Source organism: Rhincodon typus, chromosome 24 (assembly GCF_021869965.1).
Source record: "Rhincodon typus isolate 14 chromosome 24, sRhiTyp1.1, whole genome shotgun sequence".
Taxonomy (NCBI): domain Eukaryota; kingdom Metazoa; phylum Chordata; class Chondrichthyes; order Orectolobiformes; family Rhincodontidae; genus Rhincodon; species Rhincodon typus.
Genome location: NC_063355.1, coordinates 24,464,776 through 24,486,766, shown reverse-complemented (window position 1 = coordinate 24,486,766; position 21,991 = coordinate 24,464,776). Strand labels below are relative to the sequence as shown.

General features: G+C 38.3%; 1 protein-coding gene across 3 annotated transcripts in view; it reads right to left on the bottom strand.

Moving 5' to 3' along the window:
• Positions 1-22: 22 nt before the first annotated feature.
• Positions 23-21,991, bottom strand: part of tctn1 (tectonic family member 1) — a 38,092-nt gene continuing 16,123 nt past the window's right edge. For 2 of the 3 annotated variants that reach the window (XM_020517075.2, XM_048611563.1), the window contains 7 exons: positions 19,548-19,676; positions 19,233-19,358; positions 8,703-8,788; positions 7,625-7,765; positions 5,407-5,563; positions 2,054-2,179; positions 23-781 (listed from right to left, as the gene is read on the bottom strand). In XM_020517075.2, the coding sequence (XP_020372664.1) occupies positions 638-781; positions 2,054-2,179; positions 5,407-5,563; positions 7,625-7,765; positions 8,703-8,788; positions 19,233-19,358; positions 19,548-19,676 (909 nt within the window). In that variant the 3' untranslated portion in view covers positions 23-637. The remainder of the gene's footprint in view (positions 782-2,053; positions 2,180-5,406; positions 5,564-7,624; positions 7,766-8,702; positions 8,789-19,232; positions 19,359-19,547; positions 19,677-21,991) is intronic. The other variant, XM_048611562.1, reaches the window with a different exon arrangement.

Here is a 21,991-nt window from a genome sequence, read left to right as displayed (position 1 = left end):
CACTTAACACAAATGTTGCCAATTTGTTTTAAGTGTTAGTTTTCTAGATATAGACAGTTGATCTAAAATAGTTCTGGAAATCAGTAACTTACATAAAATGAAATTAATTTTTCTTGAAATAGATGGTTGAATTATGAAGACAGTCATACACTTTTTAAAATTTCTTTGGAAAACTCATAACAATTTTAAGATATAGCAAAAGCAGCAATGAATTGTAAAAGTACAAATTAGGTTTAAAAATTCTCCCTGCATAGAAAGCATCTATTTAAAAGATAGATAAAATAATGGTACCAGACCATTTACAATACTGTTTAAATAGTGTCCAAAATCCTTTAATGCTATAAATATTACAGTACTTTGTGCTCTGCATGTAAATGAATTCAGTGCTGTTAAAGAATACCTGTTTGTAGTTGCAATTCCTATTCTGTAAATGCTGTCGAGTTGGAAACCTAAGACTTTCATCAATGTACAATGTATAAATAAGTACAAATTATTTGATCCTATATCTAGCTAGAAAACATGACACTTGAGGGAATTTCAGCTGAAAAATAATCAATAACTTTACAAAGCAGACATATTATCAATTTCAGGCTAAAATTTGAATATAATCCTGTCCCTGTGAGCAGTTCAGGACCTTTCACAAAAAAGGAAAGAAGAAATCATAAGGCAATTTGGCATCAATCGTTGGTCTCATTTTGTATCCAGGCTGGGCAGATGCTGACATATCCGTAAAAGTAACAGAGGTAGAAATATGTAAAGTTTTTGCAGATTTCAAAGGCATCTAGAAAATAAAAAAAAACTTATAGTTTTAAAGTGTAAAACAATGCAAGAGGATTCAGCAGTTTCTGAAAACTGAAATTCAATTTGGAGCTATGTTTATAATGATTTATTCTTCAGCACACATCCTTGCTGCCTGAAGAATTAGGTTTAGCTAAGTTAGAATTTTTAAATTCATTTTAAATTCATAAGACTTTTTCCAATCAATTCCTTGTGCTTTGTTAGTATAGGAAAAAGAGTATTTCTTGGTGTAGATAAATTTCATAAGAAAGATATTAATATGGTAGACTTAATCTCTTCAGTTACTTAGCATCATACATTTCCTGGAAAAATAAACGCATTATCTAAAGTATAGGAACGTTGCAAAATGTTCAGTATGCCTTAACCACCCTACTGTCTATACTGGTACCTATAAGGATCGGTGGACATGTAATCTAAAGACTCCTATTCCTGTAATATCTACCAATAATTGTGTATTTCGCTTGCGTCGTTTGACTTCTACAAATGCACGACTTCTGACACTTCTCTGAATGGAGTTCAATTCAGCAATTTTCCGCCTATATCCCCGGTTCATTTAAACCTTCCAGCAACGTACAGCTTTTTTCCCCATTATCAACCAGAGTCAATATTAGTGCAAACGTTTCCAAGAAATAATTCAGATTAATATAGGTTCCAACTGTTTTAAAAGAAAAGGAAGGATTATTGTACCTCTTAAGTCTTCTAACATTGGAGTTTAAAATACTAGCACATCTTTGAAACTGATGTCTTAAGTAATGAACAACTGAATGAGATAAAGTAATATTTTGAATGTAAATAAGGCATGATATGAAGTTTTGTCACTTTAAAGAGAAAGTCTACAGAGACAGAATATTCTTTAGTAACAAAAGGAAAATAATTGCTAGACAGTTTTTGACCATGTTATCAAAAGCTCATTAAGTCTCAAAGTGAGAATAAGTACTCTGAAAGGTACAGGAAGTTGGAACTTGACAATAAGAGTCACCTATGACACGGGGGACAAAAAAGTCAAAAACACAAGTAATCCAATGGGAATCTTAGCCAACTGTAAACTTAAATCATGACACTGCTGAATGCATTAGTAAGCCTTTAGGAGCAAAATGCTGACTTAAGCAATCTTAATATTTGTAATCACTGAAATTTGTGTTACCACATTTCAAATAATTGCCTTCGTAGTCTACAATGCTTATTTTCTTTCAGTTGGTATTACAGTGTCTTTTAAAATACAGAGCATTTTCTTTTAAGAGAATCATTGACATACCATAATGCAGGTTTTTCTGATTGTTTGAGTGACATCGACTATTTTAGCCTGTGGATTTATTAAGGATCCATACTTTGTCCACATTACCCGGAGGGCTAAAGACTGAGGAACTTCACAATCACAACTCTGTAAACAAAGGGTACTTTTATTTTAGTAAGATTTGAATTCAACTAGAATATATTCGTGAAAAGTTGGAATATTTTTAGAGGCTTACAGCTACCTATGCAAGCACTTATCATAAAGCTACATATCCAAAATTCTGATGTAAAAGACTGCTCATTTGGCCTCACACATATATATATTACTTGTAATAAAAGCCAACAGTTATGCAAGACACTATAATTCCTTGAATCCAAATCATAATAAGGTACTTACTTATTCTGCAGAGTATAAGTAAGAGTGCTGTCTTTTATCTTTTAATCCCATGTATGTTAGAAAAAGAAAGACTAATGATAGAAATGACACTACATGCTTCAACACTCCAAACTTTGCATGCACTTGGCATTATAAAATGGATAGTTCTATTTGCTATCATCTTAAATTGTTTGAATAGAACAAAATAAGAGCACAAACAGTCTAACAAAACATTGGCAGGGTTCAGAAATGATTTAATTAGCTGGCTGGCGAATTCATCAACACAATCACACTACACACTGTCTCAGCAAAATTGACTACTACATCCAGGGGTAGAATTATAAGAATGGGTCAGATTTTATGATTCAATATTAGTTTGTAAATAAGATGAGGGTGGCATGGTGGCTCAGTGGTTAGCACTGCTGCCTCACAAGGACGTTCCCCTGTCTGTGTGGGTTTCCTCCAGGTGCTCCAGTTTCCTCCCACAGTCCAAAGATGTGCAAGTTGGGTGGACTGGCTATGCTAAATTACCCATAATGTTCAGGGATGTGCAGGTTAGATGGGAAATGCAGGGTTACAGGGAAAGGGTAGGTGAATGGGTCTGGGTGGGATGCTGTTCAGACAGAGGAAGGGTCACCGGACCTGAAATGTTAACTGATTCTTTTTCTTCATAGATGCTGCAAGACCTGCTGAGTATTTCCAGCAACTTCTGTTTTTGTTCCAAATTTTAATTAATACCAGAGATTTAAAAAGATTAAATTTGAAATGTATTTGTCTTGAATCCTTCTTGCACAATTCACTCTTTTTATTCCTTCCTTTATTTTGCTTTTGTATCTGATTTGACAATAAATTCAATAATCAAAGGTTCAGATTCTGCACTGCTCAAAAATGTGATTGGTTACGGAGTTACGTATTTATTCTGTCCACACAAATCTTAAGGAGTAGGGTAAACAGCCCTTCAAAGCCTACTCCACCATTCAATAGTATACTTAAGTCCAATTTTTCCTTTCTTACCAGATTTCTGGATCTTTCAGAGAACAAAAATCTATCCATTTCAGCTTTGAATAAATGCAACAGCTAAGTAACCACAACGTACTGGAACAGAGAAACCTGAAGATTGCAACCCTCTCAACTGTTATAGTGCTGAATGATGCTATTTGACTCAGTGTCTGCACCAGCTGTTCAAATGAACATTATATTCTTCCAATCTCCTTTATCCCCATACTCTTGCATGTTATTTTTACTCAAATAATCATCCTAGACCCTCTTGAAAGCCTTATCACGTTTCAGTGAAACAATTTTTCCTCATCTCAGTCTGAAATGCCCTATCCCTTATTTTAAAGCTGTTTCCAGGTCCGAGAGTTTCGAAGTTTGAGGAAACAATCTCTCAGAACTATCCTTTCAATCTCTCGCAGTCTTATATGTTTCAAATGAGAATACCTCTAATGCTTCCAAACTTCAGAATATAAGTTAATTCTATCTAATCTCTCCTTAAAAAACCTTTCATCCTAGAAGTCACTCTGAATTTTTATTGCAATCCCAAGGTAAGTATATTTCTTCTTAAGTACAGAGAATGAAACTGTACACAGAACCCAAAGCGTGGTCTCACCATACCCACACATGCATTAGCTTTACCAATAGTTGTCTAAAAATTCCAGTGCAGATGTCCATACAAAGTCAACGTGAAACTGTAGAAAAAACACTTATATGCCGGTGACTGCAAAATTCAGCTCAAGTGCAAAGAACTGCATTGTCTCTCACTGGAAAATTTAACATATGATATAAAACGTTATAAATGCACAACTATTCACGATGAATTACAAACCTCCAGAACTGACTGCTATATTTATTTCACACAATCAGAATCTTACCCTTAGCTTCCCTAATATATTTAATAATTTAATGGATTTGTATATTTGTTGGCCTTTAAACTCAAAACAAAAGTGTTGTTCGATAATTATATACAAGTACTTTTAACAACATGATTATCATCAATGCAATGTCAGTTTAGCCTCTGGACTAGAAATTGAACAATTTAAAATCATAGAAGTTACAACAGGACAATAAGTGAGATTCTAATTCATTCCAGTAGTCTTAGAGATTTTAAATTTGTCAAATTGTACATTGATTTCAGTTTTCTATTTTTTTCTTTTCCATCCCTTCTCTATTCAGCAATTCTGATTTGAGTCTAATTCATCCTCCTCCACTATGGTACCTCTGTTTCTATCCCAATTGTTAAACTTAATTGCTCATGGAGAAACATAGTTGAGCTGCCATTCATGCAGGTCCCAAATTTCCCAGTGTCCTAGCCACACCAGTTCAGTTCGTAACTAATACAAATGAACTGAAGGGTACAGAAATAAAAATCTAACAAGGCATTCTCCTGTAAGATCCAGCCCACACTGCTGTAGGAAATTCCGAGATGAGTCTCTTTCTAAAGATCTGATATAAATAACAAAATATAGTTTTGGAAAATTTGTTTAAAAACAAAAAATGAGAAAAGAATAGAAGTTACTCTGAAACAAAATTCAGTGTTTTCTTTTACTTTTAAAGTATACAGTAATTTTAAGAGCATTATTATAATCATAAATTGTCTCAGGATCAACCAAGTTCATTAAACTGATTCCCATACAATTGTAGACTTCCCTTGAACAGCAAGTAGATTTGATAAACTGTCTGTTAGGAGAAAAAAGTCTTGAATCATTAATTTATTTTATGCATGTTAAAAGAATATAGTATTTTCTTGCCAGTTATTTTCTAGTGTTTATAAAGCCTTTGAAAACACAGACTATACAAAAGCTTTTCCAAAGAAGGCAATAAACACATTCACTTAAACTTGCAACTAAACAGTGAAATCTTCCCCTTTTCAACTGCAGTGCTGGGGTTCATTTATTGAGAAACTGGTATGATTAATATTGCAAAATATTACATGTCTGTACAGAAAGGTTAATGAAATAGCAATTTTTTTAAGCATTTTCATATTTTATTTGTGTAATTACCTGAGCTCTAGAGGTAAATTGCTTGATGGTCACCCAGTCTTTCACATACTGGACTGGAGAATTTCCAAATGATGCCACGATATTTGGAAAATTTTGCCCAATTAACAGATTTCTAATGATTTGCGACCACTGATGGCATGTTGTGCTGTTCATTATACTTTAAGAACAAATAAGAAGACACTTAGTAATTTATATATGAATACTTTTAGTCTAAAAAGGCTATAAGTAAACTTTTTAGCCAGTGAAATAATGGGGGTCATTTTCCTTAGGACAGCATCCAGTGAATGAATATTCTTCAGCTGTAAAAGAAGATTGGAGCTTCTTGATGACAATTCTCCACTCTCTATAAAGCACAGGGATTATAACTTGTATTAATGGTCTGAACATTTAAACTCAGTGGTATGGGGCATTCCTGATCCATCTGCCTCATTTTTCTGTGGTCTGTCAGCACAGTGCTCAGCTGCAGAAATAGTCTGAGGGAGAAGACAAAAATTCAAGACAAAAATGGTGCCATACTTGCTGTTCTAATGAAAAATCACAAGCCTGAAATGTTAATTGTTTTTGTCACCAATGACTGCCTTCAAAACCCACAACCTCTGCCATCTTGAAAAAGGGTAGCAGATGCATGAAAACATCACCATCGAAAAACAGAAGAACTAGGGACAGGAGTAAGCAATTCAGTCTCTTGAGCTTGCTCTGCCCATTTAATATGATCCTGGTTGATCTCATCTCAGCTTCAACTCTACTTTGCTACCCACTTCCCATAACCCTTTAACCTGTTGTTAATTAAAAATGTGTCTATCTCCTTCTTAAATTTATTCAGTGTCCTGGCACCCACCCCACGCTGATTCATGACCCTTGGAGAGAAGTAATTCCTTCTCATCACTGTTTTAAATCTACCACAGCTGAGATCTCTCATTCTAGACTGCCCCCATAAGGGGTAATATCCGCTGTAGGTCTATTCTGTCAATCTTCTTTAGCATCTTCTACACCTCAATTAAATTTCCTCACTTCTGAATTCTAGCAAATATAGACCTAAACTCCTCAATCTCTCTTCATTAGACAAACCCTTATATCTGGAATCAATCTAGTGGACCTTCTCTGAACTACCTCCAATGCAATTACATCATTCCTCAAGTAAGGGGACCAAACCTGTACACAGTATTCCACATGTGGGCTTACCAATGTCTTGTACAGTTGCAACAACACTTCCATACTTAGTATACTCTGTTCTTTTAGTGATAAATGCCAAAATTCCATTTGCCTTCCTTATTACCTATGGTACCTGCATACTAGTTTTCTGCAATTCATGCAAGAGGAAACCCAGATCACTCTGCACCAAAGCATTCTGAAGTTTCTCTCCATTTAGATGATATTGCCTTTTTATTCTTCTGACCAAAATGGATAACCTCACACTTACCCACATTAAACTCCATTTGCTTAATTTGGTGCATTCACTTAACCTATCCATATCCATTTGTAAATTTCTTATTTCTTCATTGCAACTCACCGTCTCACCTATTTTAGTGTAAACTCAAATTTGGCTACAGTACATCCTATCACTGCATCCAAGTCATTAAAAAGATTGTAAATATTTGGGATCTGAGGTCTGAACTCTATGGTACACCATTAGTTCGAGCTTGCCAACCAGAAAAAGACCCATGTATGGTGACTTTCTGATTTCTGTTGGTTAGCTAATTGTCAATACAAGGTAATATATTACCGCTAACACCGTGTGATCTTATCTTGTGTATTAACCTTTGGCACAGCACCTTATTAAATACCTTCTAGAAGTACAGATATATTCACAGGATCCCCATAATCCACTTTGTTACTTTTACTCTAGAACATTGGAACTCCAGTAGGCAGGTGAGAGAGGAGACTTAAACTGACCCTACAGTAGCTGAAGGGAAGTTTAGCTGGTACAGGGACTCAGCAGCCGGTCTTACCATTAAACTTTGCTCTTTTCTTCCACAATCCAACCAATGAGGAAGGAAAATCACCCATAATCTCAGGTGATTGCTAAATAATTTTCTTCTAGTTTAAAGGTTCTTAGTGCACCTGTTCATTGGATGTGAATGATAATATACATTGTACTAGTTTAACCTTTATCACACTGGCATCTATAATACTGTGGCATTTTCTTGAATTGTTGCCAGCACCGAACAACTTGACTGCTTGTTAAATGGACACAGTAAAGTGATCCTATAGTGCTTACCGCAATGTACAACCTGAATGTAAATTATATCCAAAAAGTACTGGTGTCCGAAGTCCTTCCATCCATAAACAGTCCTGATTGGTTGAACTCTTAATGACAGTCAGCTGCCCAAGTCTGTTTTTGCTCTGAATTATACCAAATGTGGAAAGATTAAGTTAAGGATACATTTCCAGACAAAATATGGAAAATTAGGTTTCTGAAACCAATAATTAAAATGTTGAATATAAATCCTTTACACTATGCTTATTTTAAATGTCTACTTTAGAAATTTTCATTGTTCTCCAGTTTCAAGGTTGTTTTAATTTTCTCCAGGGCTCTGAACAAGGTAACAAGGATCTATTCCTTTCTCACCCTCCCCCAAAACCATAAACAATATCTGCTTTATTTATGTTACAAGCTACAGAAGTAGAGGCCAAATTAAACAAAATTGAATCAATTCATTGGTTAAAATGACATTTTAAAACAAATTGAAAAAGAAAACGGAAATGTATATCTAAGATGGAGACTCATAAATGGTCATAAACCTGAAAATATGGTAAAACTGATAAATGACATCATCAGAACTTTGAAACACATTTCCATTCATGGACAATTTATTATTTTACATACAGTATTGAATGGAGATTGCCAGTTTGAGAAACAAATTTAGATGTGAAGCTGGTTAACAATGTTGTAGACAACCAGTAGGTTTTTATACATACTGTGATGGAAAGAGATGCAAAGTTTTCGCAACTTTACATTAAGAAATGTATTGCTTTGAATGTAAAATGTGATGACTTTGTACTTTAGTGAGCCTTAACTGGCAACAAAGGATACAGAGTAATGAGAAATGGACACATAACTTGACAAAAGGTATGGTAACTAGTAAAGAAAGGGGAAATTCAGAAAGAGCTCACATCAATAATAGGCAAATTTAGAACATGGTACTTTACACAATGACGATTACACACAGAAACTTCCAGGAAAGCAAGGAAGGATAAAATGTTAGATTTATTCAAGAGATGGGAGGTGGCAGCAGGGATAGTGATGCAACATTTTTTCGGATGAATAGTTAAGATAGGCAATGAGTGAAGGATATGAGGCATTTGGTCCAAATCCAGCCACTAGAGGGAGTCCAACAATGTAACCTGGATTTCCACTGAGAGGAACACCTGTTGTATTGTCCTGGAAGTTAAGAAAGCACATTTTACCATGATAGATTGTAAAACCAAAAGTGAAAACCCTAAAAAAGGTAAGCCATTGTAAAGTTTGACAATATGTGAAAATCACAATAAAAGCATATGCCTGGTGATGGCATCCAATTGGAGGTGGCAGCTTATGATATTGGTTGGGTGGTAAGTGAGGGGGTCCCTATCAATGTTATGGGAGAGAAGAGAAGGGCTATGGGCTGAAGTGCAGGAAATAGGTTGGACACAGTGGCAGGGACTCTTCATTTGAGGAAAAAGGACATTTCTGAGGCTCCCCTGCATAAGGTGGCATCACCATAACAGATACAATGGAGCCAGAGACACTGGGAGAATGGAATGGAATGGAATCTTTACAGGAAGCAGGGTGTGAGATTCAGTGGATTTGTAATGGATATTTGTGGTCAGCCTATCCCCAGAAATGGCAACAGAGATGTCGAGGAAAGGAAGGGAGAGTCAGAGATGGACCAAGTGAAGGTGAGGGAAGGATGGACATTGGAAGTGAAATTGATAAAAGAAATGTTGGTCTATGAAAAGGATCAATGCAATCGAGTGCATGTTAAGTGTGTTTATGGAGAGAGAGAGAGAGGAACACATTCAAATTAAAATGTGTCAACCCTCTTGCAGCTTCTCTACAAAGGATATAATAAACATTTTAGCTACTCTCTCAGTTAAATTGGGGGAACCTTGAGAGGTCATTCCAATCTTACTTAGATAACTTGGTACCTTAGAACCATATTATGGGTTTCAGCTCCATGCTGTGACTTGCATACAATTACAAGTAAACAGAAATCATTGAAGTTGCTATTCTTTGAATGAGGCATTCGATCAAAGTTTTTTTAAGTTGACAATAGAAACCCCACAGAAGGAAGCTTCTCTCCTGCTTAAAATACTTCATTTAGTCATGAAGGAAAATGTCATTATTTCTTAGACAACAAGGTGCAGGGCTGGATGAACACAGCAGGCCAAGCAGCATCATAGGAGCAGAGAGGCTGACGTTTCGGGCCTAGACCCTTCATCAGAAAAGGGGGAGGGGAAGGGGGTTTTGAAATAAATAGGGAGAGAGTGGGAGGCGGATAGAAGAGGGATAGAGGAGAGGATAGGTGGAGAGGAAACAAACAGGTCGAAGAGGCGGGGATGGAGCCAGTAAAGGTGAGTGTAGGTAGGGAGTTAGGAAGGGGATAGGTCAGTCCAGGGAGGACGGACAGGTCAAGGGGGCGGGATGAGGTTGGTCGGTAGGAGATGGAGGTGCGGCTTGAGGTGGGAGGAGGGTGTAGGTGGGAGGAAGAACAGGTTAGGGAGGCAGGGACAAGCTGGACTGGTTTTGGGATGTGGTGGGGGGAGGGGAGATTTTGAAACTTGTGAAATCCACATTGATACCATTGGGCTGCAGGGTTTGCTGTTCCTGCAACCTTCGGGTGGCATCGTTGTGGCACTGCAGGAGGCCCAGGATGGACATGTCATCTGAGGAATGGGAGGGGGAGTTGAAATGGTTCGCGACTGGGAGGTGCAGTTGTTTGTTGCGAACCGAGCGTAGGTGTTCTGCAAAGCGGTCCCCGAGTCATTATTTCTTTACTGTTTATAGAAGTTGTTTTTCCACAATATGTTACATTTTGCAACACAAATGAAATATGTGAAGTGCATCAAGATTTTTTGTGAGCTGGTACAGGGCTATAATACAGAGGATTAGATAGGGTGGACAGTGGGAGCCTTTTTCCTTGGATGGTGATGGCCAGCACGAGGGGACGTAGCTTTAAATTGAGGGGTGATAGATATAGGACAGATGTCAGAGGTAGGTTCTTTACTCAGAGAGTAGCAAGGGCGTGGAATGCCCTGCCTGCAAAAGTAGTAGACTCGCCAACTTTAAGGGCACTTAAATGGTCATTGGATAAACATATGGATGATAATGGAATAGTTTTGGTTAGATGGGCTTCAGATTGGTTTCACAGGTCGGCGCAACATCGAGGGCCGAAGGGCCTGTACTGCGCTGTAATGTTCTATGTTCTATGTTCTATAATAATGCAAATCCAAGATTTCCAGAAAGGGTTTGTTGTAGATTTTCAGGTTAAACATCTTTCAAAATAATCAATATTAGATAACAACTGAAAATAAAAGAAATGATATATTTTGGAATGTATGAAGACCATGTCTTTCTTTTTGGATTGTGGACCAAAATGGGAAAGAACTGCTCTAAACTAAGGACCATAAAAGGAGTTTCTGCACTCCACTAACAAGTTACTGGAACACATTCTGAGTTGTGTTTACTTGTTTTTTAAGAGGGGTTATGCTTCACTTATACAAGCTGTTGTTGAGACCACGTGTGAAATACAGTACATTGTACTTACTGAAGGATGTTAATGCATTAGATGCAGTTCAGAGAAAGGTTACTAGACTAACACCTGGAATGAGCAAATTGCCTGTGAGGAAAGGCTAGACAGGCTAATCCTGTATCCTCTGGAGTTTAGAAGAGTCAGATGTGACTTAGTGTCATAGAGTCATACAGTAGGGAAACAGAGCCGTTGGTCCAACTTGTCCGCTCCAACCAGACATCCCAATCTGACCTAGCCCCATTTGCCAGCATTTGGCCCATATCCCTCTAAACCCCTCCTATTCACATACCCATCCAGATCCATTTTAAATGTTGTAATTGAACCTGCCTAAACCATTTCCTTTGGCAGTTCATTCCATACACACAATACCCTCTGTATGCAAAAGTTATCCCTCAGGTCCTTTTTCAAATCTTTCCCCTCTAACCTTAAACCTATGTCCTCTAGTTTTGAAATCCCCTATCCTGGGAAAAAGACCTTGGCTATTCACCCTATCCATGCCCCTCATGATTTTATAAACCTCCAAAAGGTCACCCCTCAGCCTCCAATGATCCAGGAAAAAAAAACCCAGCCTATTCAGTGTCTTCCTATAACTCAAACCATCCAGTTCCAAGAACATCCTTGTAAATCTTTTCTGCACCCTCTCAAGTTTAACATCTTTCCTGTAGAAGGACAATCAGAACTGTATGCAATATTCTAAAAGTAACCTCACCAATGTCCTATAAAGCCGCAACATGACATCCCAACTCCTATACTCAACGTTCTCACCAAGGAAGGCAAGCGTGTCAAATACGTCCTTCACTACCCTGTCTACCTGTGACTCCATTTTCAAGGAACTATGAATCTGTACCCTTAGGTCTCTTTGTTCGTCAACACTTCCCAGAGGCCTACCATTTACTGGATAAGCCCTGCCCTGGTTTGCCTTACCAAAATGCAACATCTCATATTTATCTAAATTAAACTCCATCTGCCACTCCTCAGCCCATTGGCCCACCTGATGAGGGTCCCATTGTACTCAGATAATCTTCTTCATTGTCCACTATACCACCTATTTTGGTGTCATTTGCAAACTTACTAAATCATACCTCCTAAATTCCCATCTAAATCATTTATATAAATGATGAAAAGCATTGGACCCAGTACCAATCTTTGTGGCACACCGCTGGCCACAGGCCTCCAGTCTAAACAACAACTCTCCACCATCCTTTGTCTCCGACCGTCAATGCAATTTTGTATCCAATTGGCTAGCTCCCCCTGGATCCAACATGATCTAACCTTACTATCCAACCAATCTACCATGTCCAACCTTGTTGAACACTTTGCTGAAGTCCATACAGACAACATCTACTGGTCTGCCTTCATCAATCTTCTTTGTCACCTCTTCAAAAGACGCAATCAACTTAGTGCGACACGATTTCCCACGCACAAAGCCATGCTGACTATCCCAAATCATCCTTTTCCAAATGCATGTAAATCCTGTCCCTCAGAATCCCTTCCAACAACTTACCCACCACTGACATAAAGGCTCGCCAGCATATAGTTCCCTGGCTTTTCCTTGCAGCCTATCTTAAATAATGGCACTACATTAGCAATCCTCCATTCTTCAAGGACCTCACGCATGGCTGTCAATGATACAAATATCTCTGCAAGGAGCCCAGCAATCTCTTCCCTGGTTTCCCACAAAGTTCTGGGAAACACCTGATCAGGTCCTGGAGATTTATCTACCTTTATGCATCCAAGACATCCAGCACCTCTTCTGTAATATAAACTCTTCTCAAGACATCACCATTCATTTCCCCATGTAGCCTAGCTTCCATGTCCTTCTCCACCATAAATATTTGTTTAGTATTTCACCCATCTCCTGTGGTTTCACATGTACATGGCCACATTGATAATTAAGTGGCTCTATTCTCTCCCTAGTTACTCTTTTGCCCTTAAATGTACTTATAGAATTTCTCTGGATTCTCCTTAACTCTATTTCCCAAAGCTATATCATGTCCCCTTTTAGCTCTCCTGACTTCCCTCTTAAGTATAATCCTACTGCCCTTATATTTCACTAGGGATTCACTCGATCCCAGTGTCTATACACGATATATGCCTTCTTCTTTCTCCTGGCCAGATCCTCGATTTCTCTAGTCATCCAGCATTCCCTGTACCTACCAGCTTGCCCTTTACACTAACAGGAACATACTGTCTCTGAATTCTTGTTATCTCATTTTTAAAGGCCTCCCACTTCCCAACTAGAAAAGCATTCCCAATCAACTTCTGAAAATTCCTATCTAATACCATCAAAATTGGCCTTACTCCAGTTTAGAACTTTAACTTTGATTAGTTCTATAGCTATTTTAAAACTAGTAGAATTATGACTATTTGCCCCAAAGTGCTTTCCCACTGACACCTCAGTCACTTGCCCTACCTTATTTCCCAACAGAAGGTCAAGTATTGCTCCCTCTGTATTAGGTACAACCACATATTGAATAAGAAAGTTTGCTTGTACACACTTAACAAATTCCTCCCCATCCAAGCCCTTAACACTATGACAGTTCCAGTCTGTTTGGCAAGTTAAAGTCCCCGACCATTACAACCCTATTATTCTTACAGATAGCCGATCTCCTTACATATTTGTTTCTCAATTTCCCGCTGACTGTTGGGGGGGCTCAATAATACAATCCCAACAATGTGATCATCCCTTTCTTATTTCTCAGTTCCATCCGTATAACTTCGCTGGACGATCTCCCAAGAATATCCTCCCTAAGTACAGCCATAATGTAATCCCTAACAAAAACGTCACTCCTCCTCCTCTCTTGCCTCCCTTTCTATCCTTCTTATAGCATCCATACCCTGGAACGTTAAGTTGCCAGTCCTGTCGATCCCTGACCCACGTTTCTGTAATTGCTATGGTATGCAGGTCCCATGTTCTGAACCATGCCCTTAGTTCATGTGCATTACCTGTCAGGCCTCTTTCATTAAACTAAGTTGCATTTACTTCATCAGAATTACCTCATTCTCTGCCAAGCTCTTGTCTGCCTTGACTATTTGACTTGCTCTCCTTATCTACTGTACCAGCTTCAGTCTTTTCTCTTTTCTCTCTATCACTTTGGTTCCCACCCCCAGCCCCTTACTAGTTTAAAGCCCCCCTTAGGACTACTAGCAAATCTCCCCACAAAGATATTAGTCCCCTTCCAATTCAGGTGGAACCCATCTCTCTTATACAGATCATTTCTTCCCCTGAAAAGATCCCAATGGTCCAAAAGGGTGAATCCTTGCCCCCTGCACCAGCTCCTCAGCCACCCATTCATCTGCTCAATCTTCTTATTCCTATTGTCACTAGCATGTGGCGTGGTAGTAGTCCAAATATTTCTACCCTCAAGGACCTACTTTTTAACCTCCTGCCTAGTTTCCTATATTCTCTCCGTAGAACCTCATCCCCTTCCCCACCTATGTCATCGGTACCAATGTGCACAACAACCTTCTACTGGTTACTCTCCCCTTTCAGAATGTTCTGCACCCACTCTGAGACATCCTTGACCCTGGCATCAGGGAGGCAACACACCATCCGGATGTCATGCTGACGGCCGCAGAAACGTCTGTCTATGCCCCAGACTAGACAGTCCCTTATTACAATTGATCGCTTGGAACCTGACATACCCCTCATTACAGTAATTGAAACGTACAAGATCCTGAGGGGACTTCACCAGGTGGATGTGGAAAAGATGATGTTTTCTCTTGTAGGAGGATCTAGAAAATAGTTCAAAAATATAAGGGTCATGATTTAAGACAAAGATGAGGATTTTTTTTCTCTCAGAAGGTAGAGTGTCTTTAGAATTCCCTTCCTCAAAAGATGCAGAATCTTTAAATATTTTTAAGGCAGAGGTATATAGATTCTTGATTCGCAAATGGATGAAGCAGTAGCTAGGGTATGTAGGAATGTAGAGTTGAGGTGAAAATCAGGTCAGCCTTTGACTTATTGAACAGTGGAGCAGGCTTTAAGAGTTGACTGACCGACTGTTGTTCCTTGTTCACATGTTCAAGCAGATGTTTTGAGAACGAAAGACACAGCGGAGGGTGTGTTCACAGCAAACTTTACCCAGTGACAGATAGGCTGATTGGGATTTCAATTAGCACCAATTGTGTGGGCCAAGAGTTATCAACATACCAATTCTCTGATTGGCTCTTGATCAGGTGGTCAGCTTGTATATGAATAATGGAGCGAGAAAGTCTCCAGATTGCAAGAGACAGCATCTCTCTTCTTCGCTCCTGTGAAGTAACCAAAATCTAAAAGATAGCTAGCTACTCCCACCATTTGCTAGAAGCTTTTGCCCCTAATCAATGACTGAACAATCAGGACTTAGAAGTCGCAAAAGGAATACTCCCATCAAATCCAGTAGACTGGTGCTATTGAACTGTGTTTCCCTAATATTTTTTCCTCTACCCATGACTTCTTTTTTCTTTGTTTGTCTGTCTGCATGCATGTGTGTAGATTTTAAGAAGAGGTCAGAGCAGTAGTATCCCCCCTTTTTAAGCACAATATCATTTTTTACATTTAAGTGTAACCCAGGATCTACCCCTAACTAATTACAGAATGAAGTTTATTTTTACTGCCATATAAATCTAAAAGCAAGTATCTGTCATCATTCACTCTGTCCTCTACTTACCAAGATTCAGTGTGACAGGTGTGAATACACATTATCTGCCAATGCCTTGAAATCTGGGTTGTGTAGTTTGAGACTGATAGTCACATACAGTCCATCAAATGGGTACCTGTGAGGCAGGTGTGATACTTGGACTTGATTATTTTCATTTGGGAAAATGCTGACTCACAAAGAGTGTGGAGCTAATGTAAGCTTTCACTTTAAAAGGAAAGGATGATAGGAGTGGGTATTTTTCTTTTTAGGAGTCCCCCAAAATCACTGTCTCTTGATCTGATGTTTGGTTCAATATCATTTTGTGTCACAATTTACATTGTAGTCAACCCGCTGATGTCTACACAACAGATTTGAGACAACTGTGATAATTTGTTCCACCACATCTAATTCATGAAATCACCTGCTGAATTATTCTAATTTCCTTGGGTGTGCAGAAAAAATTTCTCGGTGGAATCATTTTTTTTTGTCTTGACTTTTTTCCAGTATTTTCTCCAGACTCAGGAAATGTTGCAACATTTTGTTTTTAATTGTGAGGACCACAGACCCAGTGCCAACTTGAATGCATTTACAGTACTGATCATGTGTTAAGTCTCTGTCCTTGCCCTGCACTTCACAGTTCAGCTCGTTCAGTTTTGATGTCAAGTCTGTAAGGAACCCAAATTCAAGCAATCATGCACTGTCTGACAGCTTATTGCAGACTTCATTCCTGTATTTAGAAAAAGTGACAATTTCAAGAATCAAATTTGAAAATCTTTGCACGATGTTCCGTTGAGTCTACCACCTTACATCATCATAATAACAAAGAGGAACAGTAGGCAATTCAGCCCCTCGAGCCTGCTCCACCATTTGATAACGATCATGGAGGATTAGCTCACCATAGACTGCATCAAGTTCATCAAGTAAGATTTAAGCAAGCAATGCTGAAGGGTTCTTGCTTGAATTGAGTTTACGATACAGTGGTTGTTGACAAAAGAGGAGAAAATCAGGATCATTTCTGCAAAATGCAATAAAATCCACATTGCGCCAAACATGACTGGTACACCATCAGTTGTGATAGAAACCAGTTTCATGATTGGAATGTTTTTCCAAGCACATCCTTTCAGATTTGTTGTAGATATTCTCACTCCTTGTTCACCTTTTAAAGGGCAAAAGGGTGAGAAGATCCTCTTTAGTTGTTACACCCTTAAAAACCGGGTGCAAACAAACAGATCAGCTGGGCCATCAATTATGTCAATGAATTCATCAAACTGCAGTGAGAAGCTCAGTCCTTCAGGTTCTGCTGTAGTTGCTGCAGGTCATCTTCAAACAAAGATTCCACTCATCTTGCTACTATGGAAGCACTAAATGATGTGCTTTGGATTGCCATAATTATTTTCTGTTTGTTTTTCGCATCTTTGAGTAAAGACGCAGACCTGGTCAATGCTTTTTTTACTTACTTCACCACCTTTTAATGATTTCTTTTGTTTTGTCAGAAGACGGCAAATGCAAAATGATGCTTCACTGCAGGTCTTACATTTTGATATAACAAGGTGTAGAGGTGGATGAACACAGCAGGCCAAGCAGCATCAGAGGAGCAGGAAAGCTGACGTTTCTGGACCCTTCTTCAGAGCTTTTGATGCTGGTTTAGAAAAAATGACCATTGAGCTTTCAAAATATCTTCAGCTCATCAGCTTTTTGTCCTAAGCATACTGTTCAAGAGAAAACCATCTTTGAAATTACTGTGCATCATTGTGTGGCGCTGTTCCAAATTCCCTTTTGTGCTTTGTTAATACACAAGGCAAAAGCTCTTATTTTTTACTGTTGTGAACTGAAATTCATTTTCACATTTCACTTGGGAGGTGTACATTTTTGGTTTCTTTTTAAGTGGTCCAGGATCATCACACATCATTTTCACTAGCCAGGGATGTATATTTTAACTAAGATAAAAACAAAGGTAGCACTAGCTGTCAAAATCAGGGCCCAAGATGACCCACATGCTTGCACTTAAAAGTGGACCAATAATGACCTTTTTGATATTGATCTAGGAGGACGGTTAGTGCTGCTAGGATTAATATACATGTTTGTTCTCATCCTGACAGTTCATACCAAGGTGAGAACACACCTTGCATTAGAGCTGAGCACTACACATGACAAACAACCAAGTGGACACTCTTTTAAATCATTTAAAAGAAGATTTAAAACTGGCTGAACTTAAACATAAATTCTGCACTTGCAGCTCAATGTGAGATTTAAATGTGTATCTGGATGCTGCTTTCGCTTTCATTCGTTTCACAGTATGGTCCATGACATCACTTTGCCACAAATCATGTTGCAGGTGTGCCTCTGGATCTATGTCTGTGGAACATCTGGAATTTGCTGGCTGCTTTCAAGTGTGGAGGTATGGATGGTTGCAATTTGTTTCCAATTGCTTCTGTCACTGAGATAATGGATGCAGGTGGTGGCAGCGTAGCCCATAATTTTTCTTTGCCCTACTGGGTTTTCTGAGTTCCATGCATGACAGGGTCTTCCGGAAAAAGTCTTGCAGCAGCGTAACAATCAACATGCACATAGAGCTTAAAGGGAACATGAGCAGTGTATGAGGGACTAAGACTGAGATTGGCTGTCAGAGGCTCTGCAATCAATCAACTGTTTCCGATCTACAGGTCGGAGACCACAGGGTTAAAATTTGAGTTGGTCAAGTTATATGTTGGTAATTTACAGCTTTGGTTGCCTGCGGTTTGAATTGAATTTTTGGAATGAATAGTAGTCAAGTTAAATACAGAAGCCTGGTCAGTGTTTTCCGTTAACCCGAGTACACCAGACAAAGAAGTTGGTGGCTTTGAGTAATTTGGTTAAATCTTTAACTTTTATGGTGACCTCAAGGAGTAATAGGGCTTGAGTATCATGGCTCTTTCCCCAACTGGGTCATTACAAATGTCAAAAATCAAACTCAGAGTAAGGGCCCACATACTTGCACTTAAAACTGGACCAAGAGTGACCTTTTTGATACTGATCTATGAGGGCGGACAGTACTACTAGGATAAGTATGCATGTTTGTTCCTATCCTAACAGTTCATACCATAAACAATATGGACAAGTTCAAACTAGCTTTGGGCATTAGCTAAAGTTTTAATCAGAAAAAAAAAACTCAAGAGGTTCTCACAAAGCTAAAAATCCTTAAATACCCCTTCCTTACTATTTTTTCCCTTCCCCTTGATTAAACAGTAAGCCCAACCTAAGGAATGTGAGGAAGGTAAGAAAGAACAGAGAAAAAAAATTGAGAAATTATGCAGATCAAATTTAACACCATACATTTTACATATTTTGATTATTGTATTATTATGGTAGGAGGTCCCTGGTTTCAATAAGAAACACTCAGCACTTACTCAAAAATTATCATTTAAAGAGCAGGATAAATAGTTACAGTAATTTACAGATTTTCCACACAAAAATAATTCTGTAATTACAGTACCTGAATGAACGTAATCTGAAAGTGTTGTTGTATTGGTACCATGTTATTTTCAATGGCTCCAAGAATGAATGCAACAGAGGCATTCACAATTTTTCCTTTATCATTATATACAATGACATAATTCACCTGCCGAAATAAATGAAAATCATGGCATGACAGAAGTTCATTTAAGCTTCCTATTGTTTATTTCAGCAGTCAAAAAAGTGGGATGTATTACACTTTACACAACTTCAAAGTAGTGATAAGATTAAAACTGTTAAATGATAATTCAGGAAGGAGAGGCATTAATAAGCAAATCCGTATTAACCAACTTACCTCTAGCACCACATTTACGCAGATATCATCATGTAAACGAGGCAACCAATTATCAGCAGCACGGTCACTTGGATGTGTTAGCGTTCCATTTAGAGATCTCAAATTAACAGAGGTAAGTAGTAAAGGGATCTAGAATAAAGGAAAATTACTTAGTAGGTGCACCTATCCACGGTTAATAAAGAACACAAAATAAAATACCTTTTACAACAAAATATACTTGTATCTACATAGACTTGTTGTGAAAACATTGAGATTGAAATGTTGTAGTCTCTAAAAATGTAAGTCATAATTGAATTAACTCTTTAACATGTACATTTTAAACTACTGAAAATCATGATAACTTCTGGAACAGTTCAAATTCTAAGTATTTTAGTTACTTTGCATGTGGTAATTTATTGAAAATCTGCCTTTTCCATTTCAGCCTTTTGTTTTACACAGTCATAAACCTGTTAGAACTTTGATCAAAGGCTGATTGCATTTAGCATGACAATGTTAAAAGCAGAGTATTGATTGACTTTCTTTCAGTGAACTGTAACAAATGGCATTCCTGATGTGCTGATCACAAAAAAAAACCTCCAATTAAAAAGTTCTAGATTCCAATATCATTGCCATTTTAGGGTCCATGCCACTAAGCTTAAGCGGCAAGGCTTATATGAAAAGACATTCTAACTGATTTGCACTTCCCCTACCCTTCCAAATCCCACCACATCCAAGTAGTTGCTGAAATACAATAATTTACTGAAACAATTGTTCTATTTCTGTATTGATTCAGAATTAATTCTTATCCAATAGTTACTGACAATTACATTTACTGCTAGCTGATTACTGAATGGCCCCATAAACACAGAAACAAGGTGGAAAGCATCTAGACTTTGGTCAAGGTAAAAGGATTAGAAACTTTATCTAGGGTGAGCAAATGGTGCAATTTCTAACAGAGCAGCTTCTCAGGACGCCTGAGAGTGAATTATGCTGCGTCTGTATGGGAACAAATCAAATGATATAAATAATTGTCTTAACATTTTGTGCACTTGAGCAGAGGAACTTTTTTTTTATAGAATATGTTAACGACAGCCCAGGTCAGCTGTAACATTTATGGTAACAATGTTTTTAAGAAGCCCTTGGAAAAGTACAATGAAGATTTTTCAAGGATCATATCAGAACTACAAGAGAACAACAGTTAGGAAAGGCTGAGCAGACTGGGGATATTTTCCCTTGAAAAGGGAACTCAAATAGATGACAGGAGCGATAATGAATGGATTTGGTAGAGAAGATATTTCCATTTGTGGAGAAATTCTAAACACGGTTGTAAAGATAGTCGCTAATAATGCAGGAGAGATTTCTGTGTGGTTCAAAGTGGAATTTCCTATAACATAGTGGCTGAGGTAAAAAGTATCAATACATTTAAAGGAAAGTTAGATTAGTATACAAGAGAGAAAGGAATAAAAGGATATGTTAATAAAGTGAGATGCATTAAGATGGGAAGAAGTTCACATGACAAACATAGACGAGTTGGGCAAAATTGACTGAACTGTGAAGTTCAATGTAATTCAATGTGGCTGATTACACTTGAATTCTTTTAAAAGAATAGTTATGATCAATTCACTTCAGTGGACTCAAGGATTCAGTAAGTATTTCACAATCAATCAATGATGCTTGATGAAAGGAAGTCACTTAATCCCCACAGTAACTGCTATCCAATTAAAACCTCCATAAAGAGCACCTGTGAAGATACTTTGGGTTTCTTTCCCAGGAAATATCAAGACTGATTTGGTGAGAATGACCAGGAGCTAATAAACCACAATGTCAAGGTTCAACTTAAGTCCTGTGACTGAAGGAGCACATGGTGGGTGAAATGAAATCCTTGCTAGCTATGACTTGCAGGGAGTCTTCAGCACTGTCAAGACCATGGGGGAGGGCAAGCCCCAGGGGAGGCAATGACCTAGTGGTATTATCGTTGGACTGTTAATCCAGAGACCCAGGTAATGTTCTGGGGACCTGGGTTCAAATCCCGCTGGCTGGTGGAGTTTGAATTCAATAAATATCTGGAATCAAGAGTCTAATGATGAGCATGAAACCATTGTCGATTGTCAGAAAAACCCAACTGGTTCACTAATGTCCTTTAGGGAAGGAAACCGCCATCTTTACCTGGTCTGGCCTACATGTGACTCTAGACCCACAGCAATGTGGTTGACTCATAACTGCCCTCTGGGCAATTAGTGATGGGCAATAAATGCTGGCCCAGCTAGTGACACCTTCATCCTGTGAATGAACAAAGGAAAAAAAACGACCCACCCCTACTGAGAGCTAAGAACATGGTGACACATAAAGGCAGAGAAACAGCACTCATTAGTAAAGGCAGTTTGAGGGTTTCTTCTTCTGAGACTCTGTCGTCAATGTGAGTGCCCTTGACCAAATCCCACAGCATGCTACACCACTATCTCAAC